Consider the following 15,590-nt stretch of genomic DNA (forward strand, 5'->3'; position numbering starts at 1 on the left):
TATATGTTTTCATTATTATGATTCCTGGTTCCTGATTCGCTTTTATCTGAAGTGTCAAAAGCGATTCCTAAACTCATGACTGCGTCCTATCCTATTTTAGACCTTGTGTGGTAATTTTTAGATTTTCTAACTAGAACTGTCAACTTCGTTCTTCAATTGGCTTCATCTTGTCATGCCTGTATCTGTGCTAAGTGTGTACATGCTAATGCCTGTATCCATGACAATGGTGTTCTCACCTCATGTGTGACTAGTTTGCTGTATTGACAAGAAAAGTCTCAATGATTCAGAGGCATTTATTGTGTCAGTGGAGAGGAAATATTATATACCCCCTTATACATGGTCTGGGAAAGTTAAGCTGATAGTTTAACAGTGTTTGCTTCTCCAACAGACTTAGTTTGTTTCTACTGCAGTAATTATTTGAGTAGCATTTCAAATATTAATATTTCAGTGTTCATGTTGTCCCCCATCTTTGTTGTCATTGTCATGTAGACCTAACAGTTAGTGGCAGGTATTTTGACTGTAGGACAGGGTCAACTCCATCCTAACTTGGAATAGACTCCCAACATAGGAAATTCTTGAGTTAGAATGTTTCTGTAATAGCTAAATCCTTATGTCCCGATAAGATAGGATTGTTTTTTTTACTTAATGCAGTGAGGAAACATGTTTGTATAATACCAAAAATCCTAAATGTCATCTGAAACTGAGATAAGATCAGGATGTTTCTGTAATGAGGCCCCCAGGTATCTTGGGCAACCAATCGGACAAAGACTGTTGAGCTTTATTTTATGAAGAAATAGATATAGATATGATATGTTTCTGCCATGTTTAAGTGTTATGTTTTTCTATTAAAACAATTTTAGAAAAACAATTATCCACATTATACATGACTATTATTTTTTGGTCATAGTAAAATTGGTAATAACAAGTCTTTGATATATGATCAATTCAAGGCTGTGAACAAAATTATGATGATATCAAAGACACTGAAAGGCTGACTGAATCTCTGCTGCTCTCAGGGGATAATGTGATTTAATGACACGTTATTAAAAAAGGCTTGCTACAGCTTCCTCTATTCAAATATTTTCAAACAATTTTAGTCCATGTTTTCCCCTCATATTCATTCAGTCGGGTGTGGTGCTGTCTGTAGACAAAGTTGACAAGACAAAATTGTAAAGAAATGACAAAGTATGTATTTAGAAGCCTTATTTTTGGCTGTGACAAAACACATAACAGAATAATAAACAGTATTGAAAAAAATCTATTTTTATGCGTAAAGTGTAATTTGATCAAGAAGCATTATTTTAATACAGCTATACATCTTATTATTGATGTGTTTCCAAATGAAATCCTGAAAAATTTAACATTAAAATATGTTGGACAAAACACACTGCTACTGTAATAAAGAGTTTCTTATAATAGTTGCACAATTGAGGTTTTTGAATTAGAAAAACATGTAATTATTGGCGTCAGCAGGAAAACCAACCTTCTGTCGCTGGTGCAAATGCATTATCAAGACTTTGTTTAAAAAAAAAAAAAATCTTATCTAAAATGTTGAACAGTACATTTTTGTAATGTAAATGTTTCATTTAACAGATATATTCATGGTTGAGGAATTTGAGCTAAATATTTTCAGAGTTATAATACAATGAAAACATTTTTTGAAGCAGGGATAAAACAAGGCATAAATAATTGGATTTAAGGTTGAATTGAAGTAACCCAACCAAACAAATGCTTCGACGATGGCAGCAGGTGTGCCGAAACCAGTGTAGGTATCAATTATTGAAGTTATAAAAAAGGGCATCCAACAAACTATGTATGCACCAAGTACAATACCTAGAATCTTTGCAGCCTTGCACTCAGACTGCTTTATCAACCCTCCTCTTCCTCTGTCATTTGAACAGTTGCTCATATCTCCAATCTTTCTTACATGCTCTTTAGCCACAATGAATATTTGAGTGTAAAGACAAACCATTACAGTGCAGGGAAAGAAGAAGCACAAAGCAATGCCCAAGATTCCCACAAGTGGGTTAATGTAAAGAAAACAACTGCCAAGGCAGTTTATTGATGCCAGGTAATCCTCTAGCCCTGCTGTATTGGCCTTTGAATAAAGTACTCCATAAGAGAAGACAGCAGCCAGTGCCCAGCTGACACATACAGCAATCATTGCCACTGACATTGTGATTTTTCTAGAATAATGCAGAGGATTGCATATTGCTTGTTGTCTGTCAACAGCAATGCAAACTAGGTGAAAGATAGAAAGAGTGGTAAGAAACATATCCAAACTGGAGTGCAGCAGACAGAAGTCCTCACCATAGAACCAGCAACCATGAACAGTCCTGATGGCGCTGAAGGGCATCACAATAACACCCACTAATAGATCAACCAGAGCAAGAGATAAAATGAGCACATTGGTAGGACTATGCAACTGCTTGAAATGACAAATTGACACAATGACAACAGAGTTCCCTAAAATGGTAACTAGCATGCCTGAAACAAAAAGCAAATACAGGGCAAAGTTCGTCCCCACACCTAACTGTGCCCTAATACACGAGGTATTGCTGCCTGGAAAACAGTACTGCAACTGCTCTTGAGAAAAGTCTCCTGTCATCATGAATGCAAACACATATGCCAAAACCTCAGAGATAACCCAACAGAAGCCAACAGAGAGAGGACAGGGGAAATGGGATAAACAAGCTGACATCTCTGTGTTGTTGTCAAAGTCACAGCATAGAAGCCACCTAAATAATCATTGGATACACTGTGCCATCCAATCAAAAGTCTCCTATTAACATACATGTAAAATAGTCAAAGCACCATTGTATTGTCATCATATTTGCAATTTCAGAAGGAAATAATTTGGTGTTGTGTAATGAAGATGTATAACTTTAAAAGACATTATATTTATATATATGAACAAATGTTAATTGTTGTATTGTTGATACACACTGCACACTGAGTTTACAATTGTTAATAGTCAATCCAAGCTTTAAATCGCACTCTGCCATTAACTCGATCGTTTGGAAATTCGGAGCGCTGTCTGAGTATACTGTTGTGTTATTCAGAGCACCACATTCTGAGAGCACTCTGGGCCCTTCTGCCTGAGATCCTGCAGCAGAGCACCAGGAGCAGCCTGAGTGTCATGAACAGCTGCAATTGCAGTCCTAGTTTAATGTATGATTGATGCGTGAATTAACTGAAATAATTCAGCACTCGTCCATGCTTAGATATGAATCAAAGAGTTCATTTTTTTTTCTGAATTCAGCCAAGCAGTGTTGGTCGTTGTTGATGTGGTTTGTTAAAATGTTAACCTTTAGCTAACTTAAAGGGGCCCTATGTAACAATTTGCAGTGATTTACAGATGTTAATTATTTTTTATTGGCCATGTGTGAGCAGATTGTAAGATGACGTGAAGAAGGACACCTTCCCAGTCTCTTTTGATTGCCTATACAAGCCTATTAAGTTGTTTTTATGATGCTGGACTGTGGATTTCTTTGTGAAGGACTGAGGGTGGATTTTCATGCAGGTTATTGAGTACCTTGTCTGAGTGTCTCTCTCCACTCCGCTAACAGAGAGCAAAAGTAGCTAATGTTAATTTAGAAATGAAGTCCTCTGACATAAACAAATGATTGACTTCCACCACCCAAAACAGAATTTCCAGAGCCTCTTCAATGGTATACTCATATTTATTATTTATTGATAACAATACACTGCCCACACTTTTTACAATTACACTGTTTATATTTGTACATATTATGTATATATGATTTTATTTCTATTTCTGCTCTGGCTCTTCTTCTTACCTTTTTATTATAGTGTTTATGTTTTACTATTATTATTGTTTATTGTTATATTGAACTGATCTTTGGCTGCTGTGACGCATAAGTTTCCCCGTTTGCGGAACTAATAAGATAATTTCTGATTCTAATTCTAGACAAGCAGACAAACTTAGCTAATTTCCCTGATATCTTTTGGGTGGTATAGACTTTGCAAAGTAAGTAAAGTCATCCACCACAACAAACATCTATTTGAACCCCCCAGTGCTTACAGTTCATGTTTGGGATGTTTCTGTCAGATTTTAGAACAGCCTACTGTGCTGTCAATTAATAGAAATGCAAGCACTGCAAAGCACAATGTCAGATGTATTATACTTTGGCAAACTGCCTTGCTTTATTTGGTATATGTCTAGTTTACTAAACAGTGTTTAAATTAAACTAAATCTGAGCTGTTTACATTTGGGAAACGTGTTCTGTTAAATCATTATGGGCTGATTAACAAGAACAGGATATTCACATCTGATCTTAGTATTTTATACAGTTATATGTTTTCATTATTATGATTCCTGATTCGCTTTTATCTGAAGTGTAAAAAGCGATTCCTAAACTCATGACTGCGTCCTATCCTATTTTAGACATTGTGTGTTAACTTTTAGGTTTCCTATCTAGAACTATCAACTTCATTCTTCAATCGGCTTCATCTTGTCACGCCAGTATCTGTGCTAAGTGTGTACATGCTAATGCCTGTATCCATGACAATGGCGTTCTCACCTCATGTGTGACTAGTTTGCTGTACTGACAAGAAAAGTCTCAGTGATTCGGAGGCATTTATTGTGTCAGTGGAGGGGAAATATTATATACCCCCTTATACATGGTCTGGGAAATTTAAGCTGATAAGTTAACAGTGTTTGCTTCTCCAACAGACTTAGTTTGTTTCTACTGCAGTAATAATTTGAGTAGCATTTCAGTCATAATATTTCAGTGTTCATGTTGTCCCCCATCTTTGTTGTTATTGTCATGTAGACCTAACAGTTAGTGGCAGGTATTTTTACTGTAGGACAGGGTCAACTCCATCCAAACTTGGAATGGACTCCCAACATAGGAAATTCTTAAGTTAGAATGTTTCTGTAATAGCTAAATCCTTATGTCCCGATAAGAAAGGATTGTTTTTTACTTAATGCAGTTAGGAAACATGTTTGTATAATACCAAAAATCCTAAATGTCATCTGAAACTGAGATAAGATCAGGATGTTTATGTAATGAGGCCCCCAGGTATCTTGGGCAACCAATCGGACAAAGACTGTTGAGCTTTATTTTATGAAGAAATAGATATCTGCCATGTTTAAGTGTTATGTTTTTCTATTAACACAATTTTAGAAAAACAATTATCCACTTTATATGTGACTATTATTTGTTGGTCATAGTAAAATTGGTAATAACAAGTCTTTGATATATGATCAATTCAAGGCCGTGAACAAAATTATGATGATATAAAAGACACTGAAAGGATGACTGAATCTCCCCTGCTCTCTGGGGATAATGTGATTTAATGACATGTTGTTATAAAAGGCTTGCTACAGCTTCCTCTATTCAAATATTTTCAAACAATTTTAGTCCATGTTTTCCCCTCATATTCATTCAGTTGAGTGTGGTGCTGTCTGAAGACAAAGTTGACAAGACAAAATTGTAAAGAAATGACAAAGTATGTATTTAGAAGCCTTATTTTTGTCTGTGACAAAACACATAACAGAATAATAAACAGTATTGAAAAAAATCTATTTTTATGCGTAAAGTGTAATTTGATCAAGAAGCATTATTTTAATACAGCTATACATCTTATTATTGATGTGTTTTTCAAAATCAAATAATGAAAAATTTTACCGGACAAAACACACTGCTACTGTAATAAAGAGTTTCTTAAAATAGTTGCACAACCAAGGTTTTTGAATTAGAAAAACATGTAATTATTGGTGACAGCAGCAAAACAGACCATTCTGTTGCTGGCACAAATGCATTACCAAGACTTTGTTTAAAAAAAAAAAAAATCTTATTTAAAAATGTTAAACAGTACATTTTTGTAATGTAAATGTTTCATTTAACAGATATATTCATGGTTGAGGAATTTGAGCTAAATATTTTCAGAGTTATAATACAATGAAAACATTTTTTGAAGCAGGGATAAAACAAGGCATAAATAATTGGATTTAAGGTTGAATTGAAGTAACCCAACCAAACAAATGCTTCGAAGATGGCAGCAGGTGTGCTGAAGCCTGTGTAGGTATCAATTATTGAAGTTATAAAAAAGGGCATCCAGCAAACAATGTATGCACCAAGCACAATACCTAGAATCTTTGCAGCCTTGCACTCAGACTGCTTTATCAACCCTCCCCTTCCTCTGTCATTTGAACAGTTGCTCATATCTCCAATCTTTCTTACATGCTGTTTAGCAACAATGAATATTTGAGTGTAAAGACAAACCATTACAGTGCAGGGAAAGAAGAAGCACAAAGCACTGCCCAAGATTCCCACAATTGGGTTAATGTAAATAAAACAACTGCCAAGGCAGTTTATTGATGCCAGGTAATCCTCTAGCCCTGCTGTATTGGCCTGTGAATAAAGTACTCCATAAGAGAAGACAGCAGCCAGTGCCCAGCTGACACATACCATAATCATTGCCACTGACATTGTGATTTTTCTAGAATAATGCAGAGGATTGCATATTGCTTGTTGTCTGTCAACAGCAATGCAAACTAGGTGAAAGATAGAAAGAGTGGTGAGAAACATATCCAAACTGGAGTGCAGCAGACAGAAGTCCTCACCATAGAACCAGCAACCATGAACAGTCCTGATGGCGCTGAAGGGCATCACAATAACTCCCACTAATAGATCAACCAGAGCAAGAGATAAAATAAGCACATTGGTAGGACTATGCAACTGCTTGAAATGACAAATTGACACAATGACAACAGAGTTCCCTAAAGTGGTAACTAGCATGCCTGAAACAAAAAGCAAATACAGGGCAAAGTTAGTCCCCACACCTAACTGTGCCCTAATACACGAGGTATTGCTGCCTGGAAAACAGTACTGCAACTGCTCTTGAGAAAAGTCATGAGTCATCATAAACCCAAACACATATGCCAAAACCTCAGAGATAACCCAACAGAAGCCAACAGAGAGAGGACAGGGGAAATGGGATAAACAAGCTGACATCTCTGTGTTGTTGTCAAAGTCACAGCAAAGAAGCCACCTAAATAATCATTGGATACACTGTGCCATCCAATCAAAAGTCTCCTATTAACATACATGTAAAATAGTCCAAGCAACATTATTATGTCATCATATTTGCAATTTCAGAAGGAAATAATTTGGTGTTGTGTAGTGAAGATGTATAACTTTAAAATACATTATACTTAAATAAATGTTGAACAAATGTTAATTGCTGTATTGTTGATACACACTGTACACTGAGTTTACAATTGTTAATATTCAATCCAAGCTTTAAATCGCACTCTGCCATTAACTCGATCGTTTGGAAATTCGGAGCGCTGTCTGAGTATACTGTTGGGTCATTCAGAGCATCCCCCTTCTGAGAGCACTCTGGGCCCTTCTGCCTGAGATCCTGCAGCAGAGCACCAGGAGCAGCCTGAGTGTCATGAACAGCTGCAATTGCAGTCCTAGTTTAATGTATGGTTGATGCAAGAATTAACTGAATAGTTCAGCACTTGTCCATGCTTAGATACAGTATGAATCAAAGAGTAATTTTTTTTTTTTCTGAATTTAGGCGAGCAGTGTTGGTCGTTGTTGATGTGGTTTGTTAAAATGTTAACCTTTAGCTAACTTAAAGGGGCCCTATGTAACAATTTGCAGTGATTTACAGATGTTAATTATTTTTTATTGGCCATATGTGAGCAGGTTGTAAGATGACTTGAAGAAGGACACCTTCCCAGTCTCTTTTGATTGCCTATACAAGCCTATACATTATTTGTTTAAGTTGTTTTTATGATGCTGGACTGTGGATTTCTTTGTGAAGGACTCGGGTGGATTTTCATGCAGGTTAGCAAGTACCTTGTCTGAGTGTCGCTCTCCACTCCGCTAACAGAGAGCAACAGTAGCTAATGTTCATTGAGAAATTAAGTCCTCTGACATAAACAAATGATTGACTTCCACCACCCAAAACAGAGTTTCCAGAACCTCTTCAATGGTATACTCATATTTATTATTTACTGATAACAATACACTGCCCACACTGGTTACAATTACACTGTTTATATTTGTACATATTACGTATATGCTTTTTTTTTCTATTTCTGCTCTAGCTCTTCTTCCTACCTTTTTATTATATTGTTTATTTTTTACTATTATTATTGTTTATTGTTATATTGAACTGTCCTTTGGCTGCTGTGATGCATACATTTTCCCGTTTGCGGGGCTACTAAAATAATTTCTGATTGTAATTCTAGACAAGCAGACAAACTTAGCTAATTTCCCTGATATCGTCTGGGTGGTATAGACTTAGTAAATAAAATAATCCACCACAACAAACATCTATTTGAACCCCCCAGTGCTTGGATACAGTTCATGTTTGGGATGTTTCTGTCAGATTTTAGAACAGCCTACTGTGCTATCAATTAATAGATAGTTATCGATAGCTATCGATTAACAGAAGATAATAGTCAGATGTATTATACTTCGGCAAACTGTCCTGCTTAATTTGGTATGTCTAGTTTACTAAACAGTGTTTCATTTAAACTAAATCTAATTATATGTTTTCATTATTATGATTCCTGGTTTGCTTTTATCTGAAGTGTCAAAAGTGTCATCTTGTCACGCCAGTATCTGTGCTAAGTGCGTATATGCTAATGCCTGTATCCATGACAATGGTGTTCTCACCTCATGTGTGACTAGTTTGCTGTATTGACAAGAAAAGTCTCAATGATTTGGAGGCATTTATTGTGTCAGTGGAGAGGAAATATTATATACCCCCGTATACATGGTCTAAAAACATTTAAGCTGATAAGTTAACAGTGTTTGCTTCTCCAACAGACTTAGTTTGGTTCTACTGCAGTAATAATTTGAGTAGCATTTCCATTATAATATTTCAGTGTTCATGTTGTCCCCCATCTTTGTTGTCATTGTCATGTAGACCTAACAGTTAATGGCAGGTATTTTGACTGTAGGACAGGGTCAACTCATTTAGAGTTAGAATGTTTCTGTAATAGCTAAATCCGTATGTCCCGATAAGATAGGATTGTTTTTTTACTTAATGCAGTGAGGAAACATGTTTGTATAATACCAAAAATCCTAAATGTCATCTGAAACTGAGATAAGATCAGGATGTTTCTGTAATGAGGCCCCCAGGTATCTTGGGCAACCAATTGGACAAAGACTGTTGAGCTTTATTTTATGAAGAAATAGATATAGATATGATATGTTTCTGCCATGTTTAAGTGTTATGTTTTTCTATTAAAACAATTTTAGAAAAACAATTATCCACATTATACATGACTATTATTTGTTGGTAATAGCAAAATTGGTAATAACAAGTCTTTGATATATGATCAATTCAAGGCTGTGAACAAATTTATGATGATATAAAAGACACTGAAAGGCTGACTGAATCTCCGCTGCTCTCAGGGGATAATGTGAGTTAATGACATGTTATTAAAAAAGGCTTGTTACAGCTTCCTCTATTCACATATTTTCAAACAATTTTTGCCCATGTTTTCCCCTCATATTCATTCAGTTGAGTGTGGTGCTGTCTGAAGACAAAGTTGACAAGACAAAATTGTAAAGAAATGACAAAGTATGTATTTAGAAGCCTTATTTTTGTCTGTGACAAAACACATAACAGAATAATAAACTATTTAAATATATATCCATTTTTATGCGTAAAGTGTAATTTGATCAAGAAGCATTATTTTAATACAGCTATACATCTTATTATTGATGTGTTTTCAAAATCAAATCATGAAAAATTGAACATTAAAAATATGTTGGACAAAACACACTGCTAATGTAATAAAGAGTTTCTTATAATAGTTGCACAATTGAGGTTTTTGAATGAGAAAAACATGTAATTATTGGTGACAAAAAAACAGACCTTTCTGCTGCTGGTGCAAATGTTATCAAGACTTTGTTTTTGTTTGTTTTTTTAAAAAATCTTATTTAAAAATGTTAAACAGTACATTTTTGTAATGTAGATGTTTCATTTAACAGATATATTCATGGTTGAGGAATTTGAGCTAAATATTTTCAGAGTTATAATACAATGAAAACATTTTTTGAAGCAGGGATAAAACAAGGCATAAATAATTGGATTTAAGGTTGAATTGAAGTAACCCAACCAAACAAATGCTTCAAAGATGGCAGCAGGTGTGCTGAAGCCTGTGAAGGCATCACTTATCGAAGTTATAAAAAAGGGCATCCAGCAAACGATGTATGCACCAAGCACAATACCTAGAATCTTTGCAGCCTTGCACTCAGACTGCTTTATCAACCCTCCTCTTCCTCTGTCATTTGAACAGTTGCTCATATCTCCAATCTTTCTTACATGCTCTTTAGCCACAATGAATATTTGAGTGTAAAGACAAACCATTACAGTGCAGGGAAAGAAAAAACAGATCACACTGTCCAAGATTCCCCAAAGGGGGTTAAAGAGAAGGTAACAACTGCCAAGGCAGTTTATTGACGCCATGTAATCCTCTAGCCCTGCTATATTGGCCTTTGAATAAAGCAATCCATAAGAGAAGACAGCAGCCAGTGCCCAGCTGACACATACCATAATCATTGCCACTGACATTGTGATTTTTCTAGAATAATGCAGAGGATTACATATTGCTTGATGTCTGTCGACAGCAATGCAAACTAGGTGAAAGATAGAAAGAGTGGTGAGAAACACATCCAAACTGGAGTGCAGCAGACAGAAGTCCTCACCATAGAACCAGCAGCCATGAACAGTCCTGATGGCACTGAAGGGCATCACAATAACACCCACTAGTAGATCAACCAGAGCAAGAGATAAAATGAGCACATTGGTAGGACTATACAATTCTTTGAAATGACATATTGACACAATGACAACAGAGTTCCCTAAAATGGTAACCAGCATGCCTAAAGCAAAAAGCAAATACAGGGCAAAGTTAGTCCCCACACCTAACTGTGCCTTAATACACGAGGCATTACTGCCTGGAAAACAGTACTGCAACTGCTCTTGAGAAAAGTCCCCTGTCATCATTAACCCCAAAATATATGCCAAAACCTCCAATATAACCCAACAGAATCCAACACGGAGAGGATCTCAGAAGAAACATTGCTGAAATATCTGTCTTGTAATCACAGTCACAGCATAGAAGCCACCAAAGAATAATCTCACCCACTGTGCCATCCAATCAGAACCCTCCTATTAACATAAATGTAAAACAGTCTCAGAAGCATTTTAATAATATTTGGAGGGTGCACAATAATGACCAACATCGAAGATGATATGTGGAAAGTAGTTTTGTTTTGAGCAAGAGTAAAAAAAAAAGTAATTTTTTAAGATGTCATAAATTATTTGCATAAATGTACAGATATTAGGTGCTGAAGTACACTGAACACTGATGGTGCGTTCATATAGGCACTATAAGCAAAATGCAGTGTTGAAATGCGGAACGTGGTGTGGCTGTGGTTGCATTATCCATACATGTGCTACCCTATAGGCCATTTTGGTTGTAACTGTGCGGTTTGGCAGTTAACGCCTTATGTTCATACCTAACTGTAAAAATAGTGGTCAATTCATTTTTTTCCATGACCAAGCAGAGATGATGAGCAAAAACTATATATTTTTAATAATAGAGATCTTGACAACATTTATTTTTATTTTATTTTATGACACGAGACAGGACTAAAATAATAGTTGTTCGCTATTGGACATACAAATTTGCATGATTCTTTCTAGCAACTATACATCTAGTCTGTAAAAATGTAAAGAATGTGTCCCCATCATTGATTGAAGTTTACAGATTTGATGTGACGATTCTCAGAATCCCAAGACACGCTGTCCCAAACCAACAGTGACTAAATCACAACAACATGATGGTGTTAACATGAATGAATGGTGTCATAAGAACGAACTGATCTATGTGCACACTTCGTTTATAATTCAGCAGAAAGGAAAACACAATTGGATTTCAAGTTCTGATTGTAGACAGTACACCATTGTTTAACCATCTCTAGTCTCTTGTCTCTCTTTAGGTGGTAGTGATGAAGGTGGTAAGGGTACAGTTAAATTTCTTTTCTTTTCTGATCTGAGTTGTTCCTGATTCTCCCTCTTGCCAAGGTGACAGACCATTACGCGCTTGCCTGGCTGAGAAGTCACTCCTTTTACATGATTATAATAATATTCTTGTCCTGGAGCACTTGAGCTACAGCTTTTTTCCGCAGCACATTTGTATGCCTCAATCCGTTCTGCTCACTTTTCCATATATCCACTCAGAGACATGGCTTCACCCCCTGCCACTGGGCCAAATAAAAGGACCTCAAATGTGGGCGATAAAATCTGTCTCTAGCTTAGCTAACATGACCCGTTTCATCAGGGAGGTGTTTTAGGGCAATGGATATTTTTTTTCCCTTGGGAGACCAGTTGCCATCTCTGCATTGTCTTTATGCACAGCAGTCCATTTTTCAGCTGAAATTTTCCACACTGATTAAGGAGCCTACTAACTGGGCCACTGGCACCTTTCATGACATGACTTGAGGGCAGAGGGCACTGAGGGCAGTGTGTGCTTCCTTTAGTTGTGTACTTTATTATTTGTCTCTCTTTGAGCCGGCTCAAGTTTTTCATGACATATGGTTTGGCCAGGGTCCAAGTGTGTAGGGCCCTGAGCTTTCCTGTGACCAATTTAAGACAGCATGACTGCCTTTATGTCCTTCAGGGAATTGCTTTATATAAGGGGTTCTGTAACCCTTTGACATCAACACAAGATGATAAAAGTACTAAAAGGTGATATTGCGTAGGTTGTAAGTATGAGCCTGTCCCTTCTTGTCATGCCACCATAGCAGCATCTATTGTTCATCCATTCTTGAAGCTATTGGTTGGAACTCTGTGGCATCCCTGTAACTGGAAATAATCCTGGGACTACTTCCAGGGTCACCCTTGTAACAGTGGCACATGTACAGTAGTTGCAGCAGCCAATAGCTTCCAAATGGCCTGGTCAGAAAGGTTGCAGGTCGCATAACATGAGTTGCATTGCACTGCTTTATTTTGTTGTTGAAGCCTATAATTGCCTTTTATAAAAATGTTGTTAGGCAAGCACCAAATCAATACAGTCTATAATGCACTAGTATTGGATCAGTACCTGCACAGTTCAGGTATCAGAATTGTAAAGGAAAAATGGTATTCGGAACTTATCGATCAATGGGAACAAAATGGCATATTTTTAACCAGTTTTACAACCATTTTCTAACCAACCACTTCATTTCTGTAAGAGGAATACCCAGGTGTCTGAGTCATCTACAGTACTTTTCATCAATTTATTCTGTGACAAGTGTTGTCTCTGAAATGTCAGATTTAAAAATTATGCCTGAAGTGAATAATCGAAATGCCTTTCTGAACCAACTATAATAAAATGCATAGATTATAGGGTTCACAGTAGAATTAAAGAAGCCAACCCAAAACAGTGTGTCGAACAGTGCTGGTGGTGTTGAGTAATTGATAAAGGGATCAATAATGTTACACACAAAAAATGGAGCCCAAAAGGAAAGAAACGCCCCCATTATGATAGCCAGTGTTTTAGTGGCTTTTGTCTGGGTTGTATTAGATATGCTTGTTGAATTCATACAGCTTGTTTTCTGTATGCTGCGCGACTGTCTCTGTGCCACGAGCAAAATCTTCAGGTAAACACCAAGCATTATAATTCCTGGAATGTAAAAGGAGAGAACTGATGAGACTGTACTTGACAGGCCACTCTGAAACAAAACACATGTTCCTTCACAGGCGATGTGGTTATAGTAGAAGTCCTCAATCCCCCAAATATTTAACTTCAGAAAAACCATACCAAAGCCTACAAGAGCTGAAATACTCCAACTGAGCAGAATCATGATCAACACAGCATTAACAGATATTTTTCTTCTGTATAGTAGAGGTTGGCAAACAGCATAGTGTCGGTCAAGTGATATGAATGCCAAATTTAGTATCGATGCTGTACATAACATAACATCAGAACTCATATAGACTTGACAGAATTCATCACCAAAATACCAGCAAGACTCCACACATTGAATCATACTGGGCAACATGACGAACAACCCTAAAAGAAGGTCAGACACAGCCAGAGAGACTATCAGGTAATTGGTTGGAGTATGGAGCTGCTTAAAATAGGCTATTGAGACGGTGACCAAGAGGTTTCCACACACTGTGAGGATGACTGTGCTTCCTAGAATCATGTAGAGGACGATGCGTATGGGCAAGGGATAGATGGTCTTTAGACAGGAACTGTTTCTGGACTCATAGCAGAGTACTGGCTCCATCTGTTCAGAGGGGAACAAGAATGATATATTCAGGAATGGAATAAAATGTGCTGGTGCTACTAACATCCATATTTCTTTTTCTTTCTTTAAAATAAAATCTGCACTAAAACTGGTATAACCCAAGATTACTTTGTAAATTGGGCTTCAACATTTCTTTTCTTCTCATAGATCATAGCTCAGTGGCAGCTAGAGCAAAATAAAACTTAAATTGTTACTATATGCATGTTATCAATAAACCACTTATATATTCAATAAATCGCCATCAATAAACCGCTTAGAATTGTTATAAGATGGAACCAAAGGTAGATCGGGGAAGGGTGAGAATGACAAAACATAACACTCATCAGGGAATGAGGAGCAGGCAGCTATTTATTTGAAATCTCTGAAAAACCCTGAAACAAGTTGAAAAAAAGGCAGAGAGAAAGGGAGGGGTGGACAATCAATTCCTTGACTTCTAAACACCCTCGCTATCCAATAAATATGTATTTTTAGACTGATTTACATCTTCAATCATGCTATGAACCATTAAAGGTCAGTAAAAATTTTAATGCATGCAGGTCACCGTGGCAGTAAGGTGAAATCCTTTGTCACTTTTTGTCACTGGTGTGGTTCTTCTGACTGGAGAGACACCATGAAGTTACATTACTTGACGCTTTGAATTGGAGCCTCTCTCTCCCTCAGATAAAAATGTTAAACAGTGCTGCAAATCTTACACCTGCAAACTGTGCTGAAAATGTCAACTCAGAGTAGGAAACCTAATTTTCTTCTGCTTTGGACAAAACTCAAAATGGTTAATCAGAACAATCTGAAACTCTTCTTAATACAAACTGAATAGTAAACTGAAAATTGGTAAAAACATGAACATAGAGCCTCAGCTGTTTATGTAGTTTGGACTCTGTTGATGTTCCCATGCATCTTAGACCAGCAATATTTTCTCTGGAGCTATCAAGAACACATTAACCAGCTCACTTAGCCCATAAGAACCCAGGCCCATTTTAGGACAATTAAAGTAGGACATTTACAGATTTAAGGACATTTAAAGTGTTTGTTACAAGTGTGTTTCCAGGGGTTAAAACACATTTTGCAGCACTGTTTTCATTAAAAACTGTGATGATCATTAGGCAGCTTTCTCAAAGCATATTCAGACAGTTGTGTTTCAATCCCACGCTTACCTTCCATAGTTACCTGGGCAGTAGGGCCACAGCAGATTTTGCCTCAAATGGGGTCAGTGTCAGCTTTACCTCTGTTGGGCTCTCGGTCTCTCTGGCCATTAGGGAAAGAGCTTTAAATAATAGACCCTGTGGGGGACAG

General features: G+C 36.8%; 4 protein-coding genes across 4 annotated transcripts; all 4 read right to left on the minus strand.

Moving 5' to 3' along the window:
* Nucleotides 1–1,522: 1,522 nt before the first annotated feature.
* Nucleotides 1,523–2,732, minus strand: LOC311251175 (trace amine-associated receptor 13c-like). Its single transcript, XM_084343514.1, has one exon. The coding sequence runs from the start codon at nucleotides 2,699–2,701 to the stop codon at nucleotides 1,583–1,585; it is 1,119 nt and encodes a 372-aa protein (XP_084199640.1). The 5' UTR covers nucleotides 2,702–2,732; the 3' UTR covers nucleotides 1,523–1,582.
* Nucleotides 2,733–5,411: 2,679 nt separating this feature from the next.
* Nucleotides 5,412–6,961, minus strand: LOC311251823 (trace amine-associated receptor 13c-like; the record flags this gene model as incomplete). Its single annotated transcript, XM_084344468.1, has 2 exons — nucleotides 5,936–6,961; nucleotides 5,412–5,431 (listed from the first exon to the last, which is right to left on the minus strand). Exons 1-2 carry the CDS (start codon nucleotides 6,891–6,893, stop codon nucleotides 5,412–5,414), a joined length of 978 nt encoding a protein of 325 aa, XP_084200594.1. The 5' UTR covers nucleotides 6,894–6,961.
* Nucleotides 6,962–9,978: 3,017 nt separating this feature from the next.
* LOC311251824 (trace amine-associated receptor 13c-like) lies at nucleotides 9,979–10,881 on the minus strand (the record flags this gene model as incomplete). Its single annotated transcript, XM_084344469.1, has 1 exon — nucleotides 9,979–10,881. The coding sequence occupies one exon, from the start codon at nucleotides 10,879–10,881 to the stop codon at nucleotides 9,979–9,981; it is 903 nt and encodes a 300-aa protein (XP_084200595.1).
* Nucleotides 10,882–13,283: 2,402 nt separating this feature from the next.
* LOC311251825 (trace amine-associated receptor 1-like) lies at nucleotides 13,284–15,563 on the minus strand (the record flags this gene model as incomplete). The annotated part of the gene is made up of 2 exons (XM_084344470.1): nucleotides 15,452–15,563; nucleotides 13,284–14,279 (listed from the first exon to the last, which is right to left on the minus strand). Exon 2 carries the CDS (start codon nucleotides 14,277–14,279, stop codon nucleotides 13,284–13,286), a length of 996 nt encoding a protein of 331 aa, XP_084200596.1. The 5' UTR covers nucleotides 15,452–15,563.
* Nucleotides 15,564–15,590: the final 27 nt, after the last annotated feature.

This window comes from Pagrus pagrus (assembly GCF_965226575.1).
Source record: "Pagrus pagrus genome assembly, chromosome: 22".
NCBI lineage: Eukaryota > Metazoa > Chordata > Actinopteri > Spariformes > Sparidae > Pagrus > Pagrus pagrus.

Coding starts and splice junctions, on each gene's coding strand:
- LOC311251175 (XM_084343514.1), bottom strand. CDS start 2,701: ATGTCAGCTTGTTTATCCCATTTCCCCTGTCCTCTCTCTGTTGGCTTC.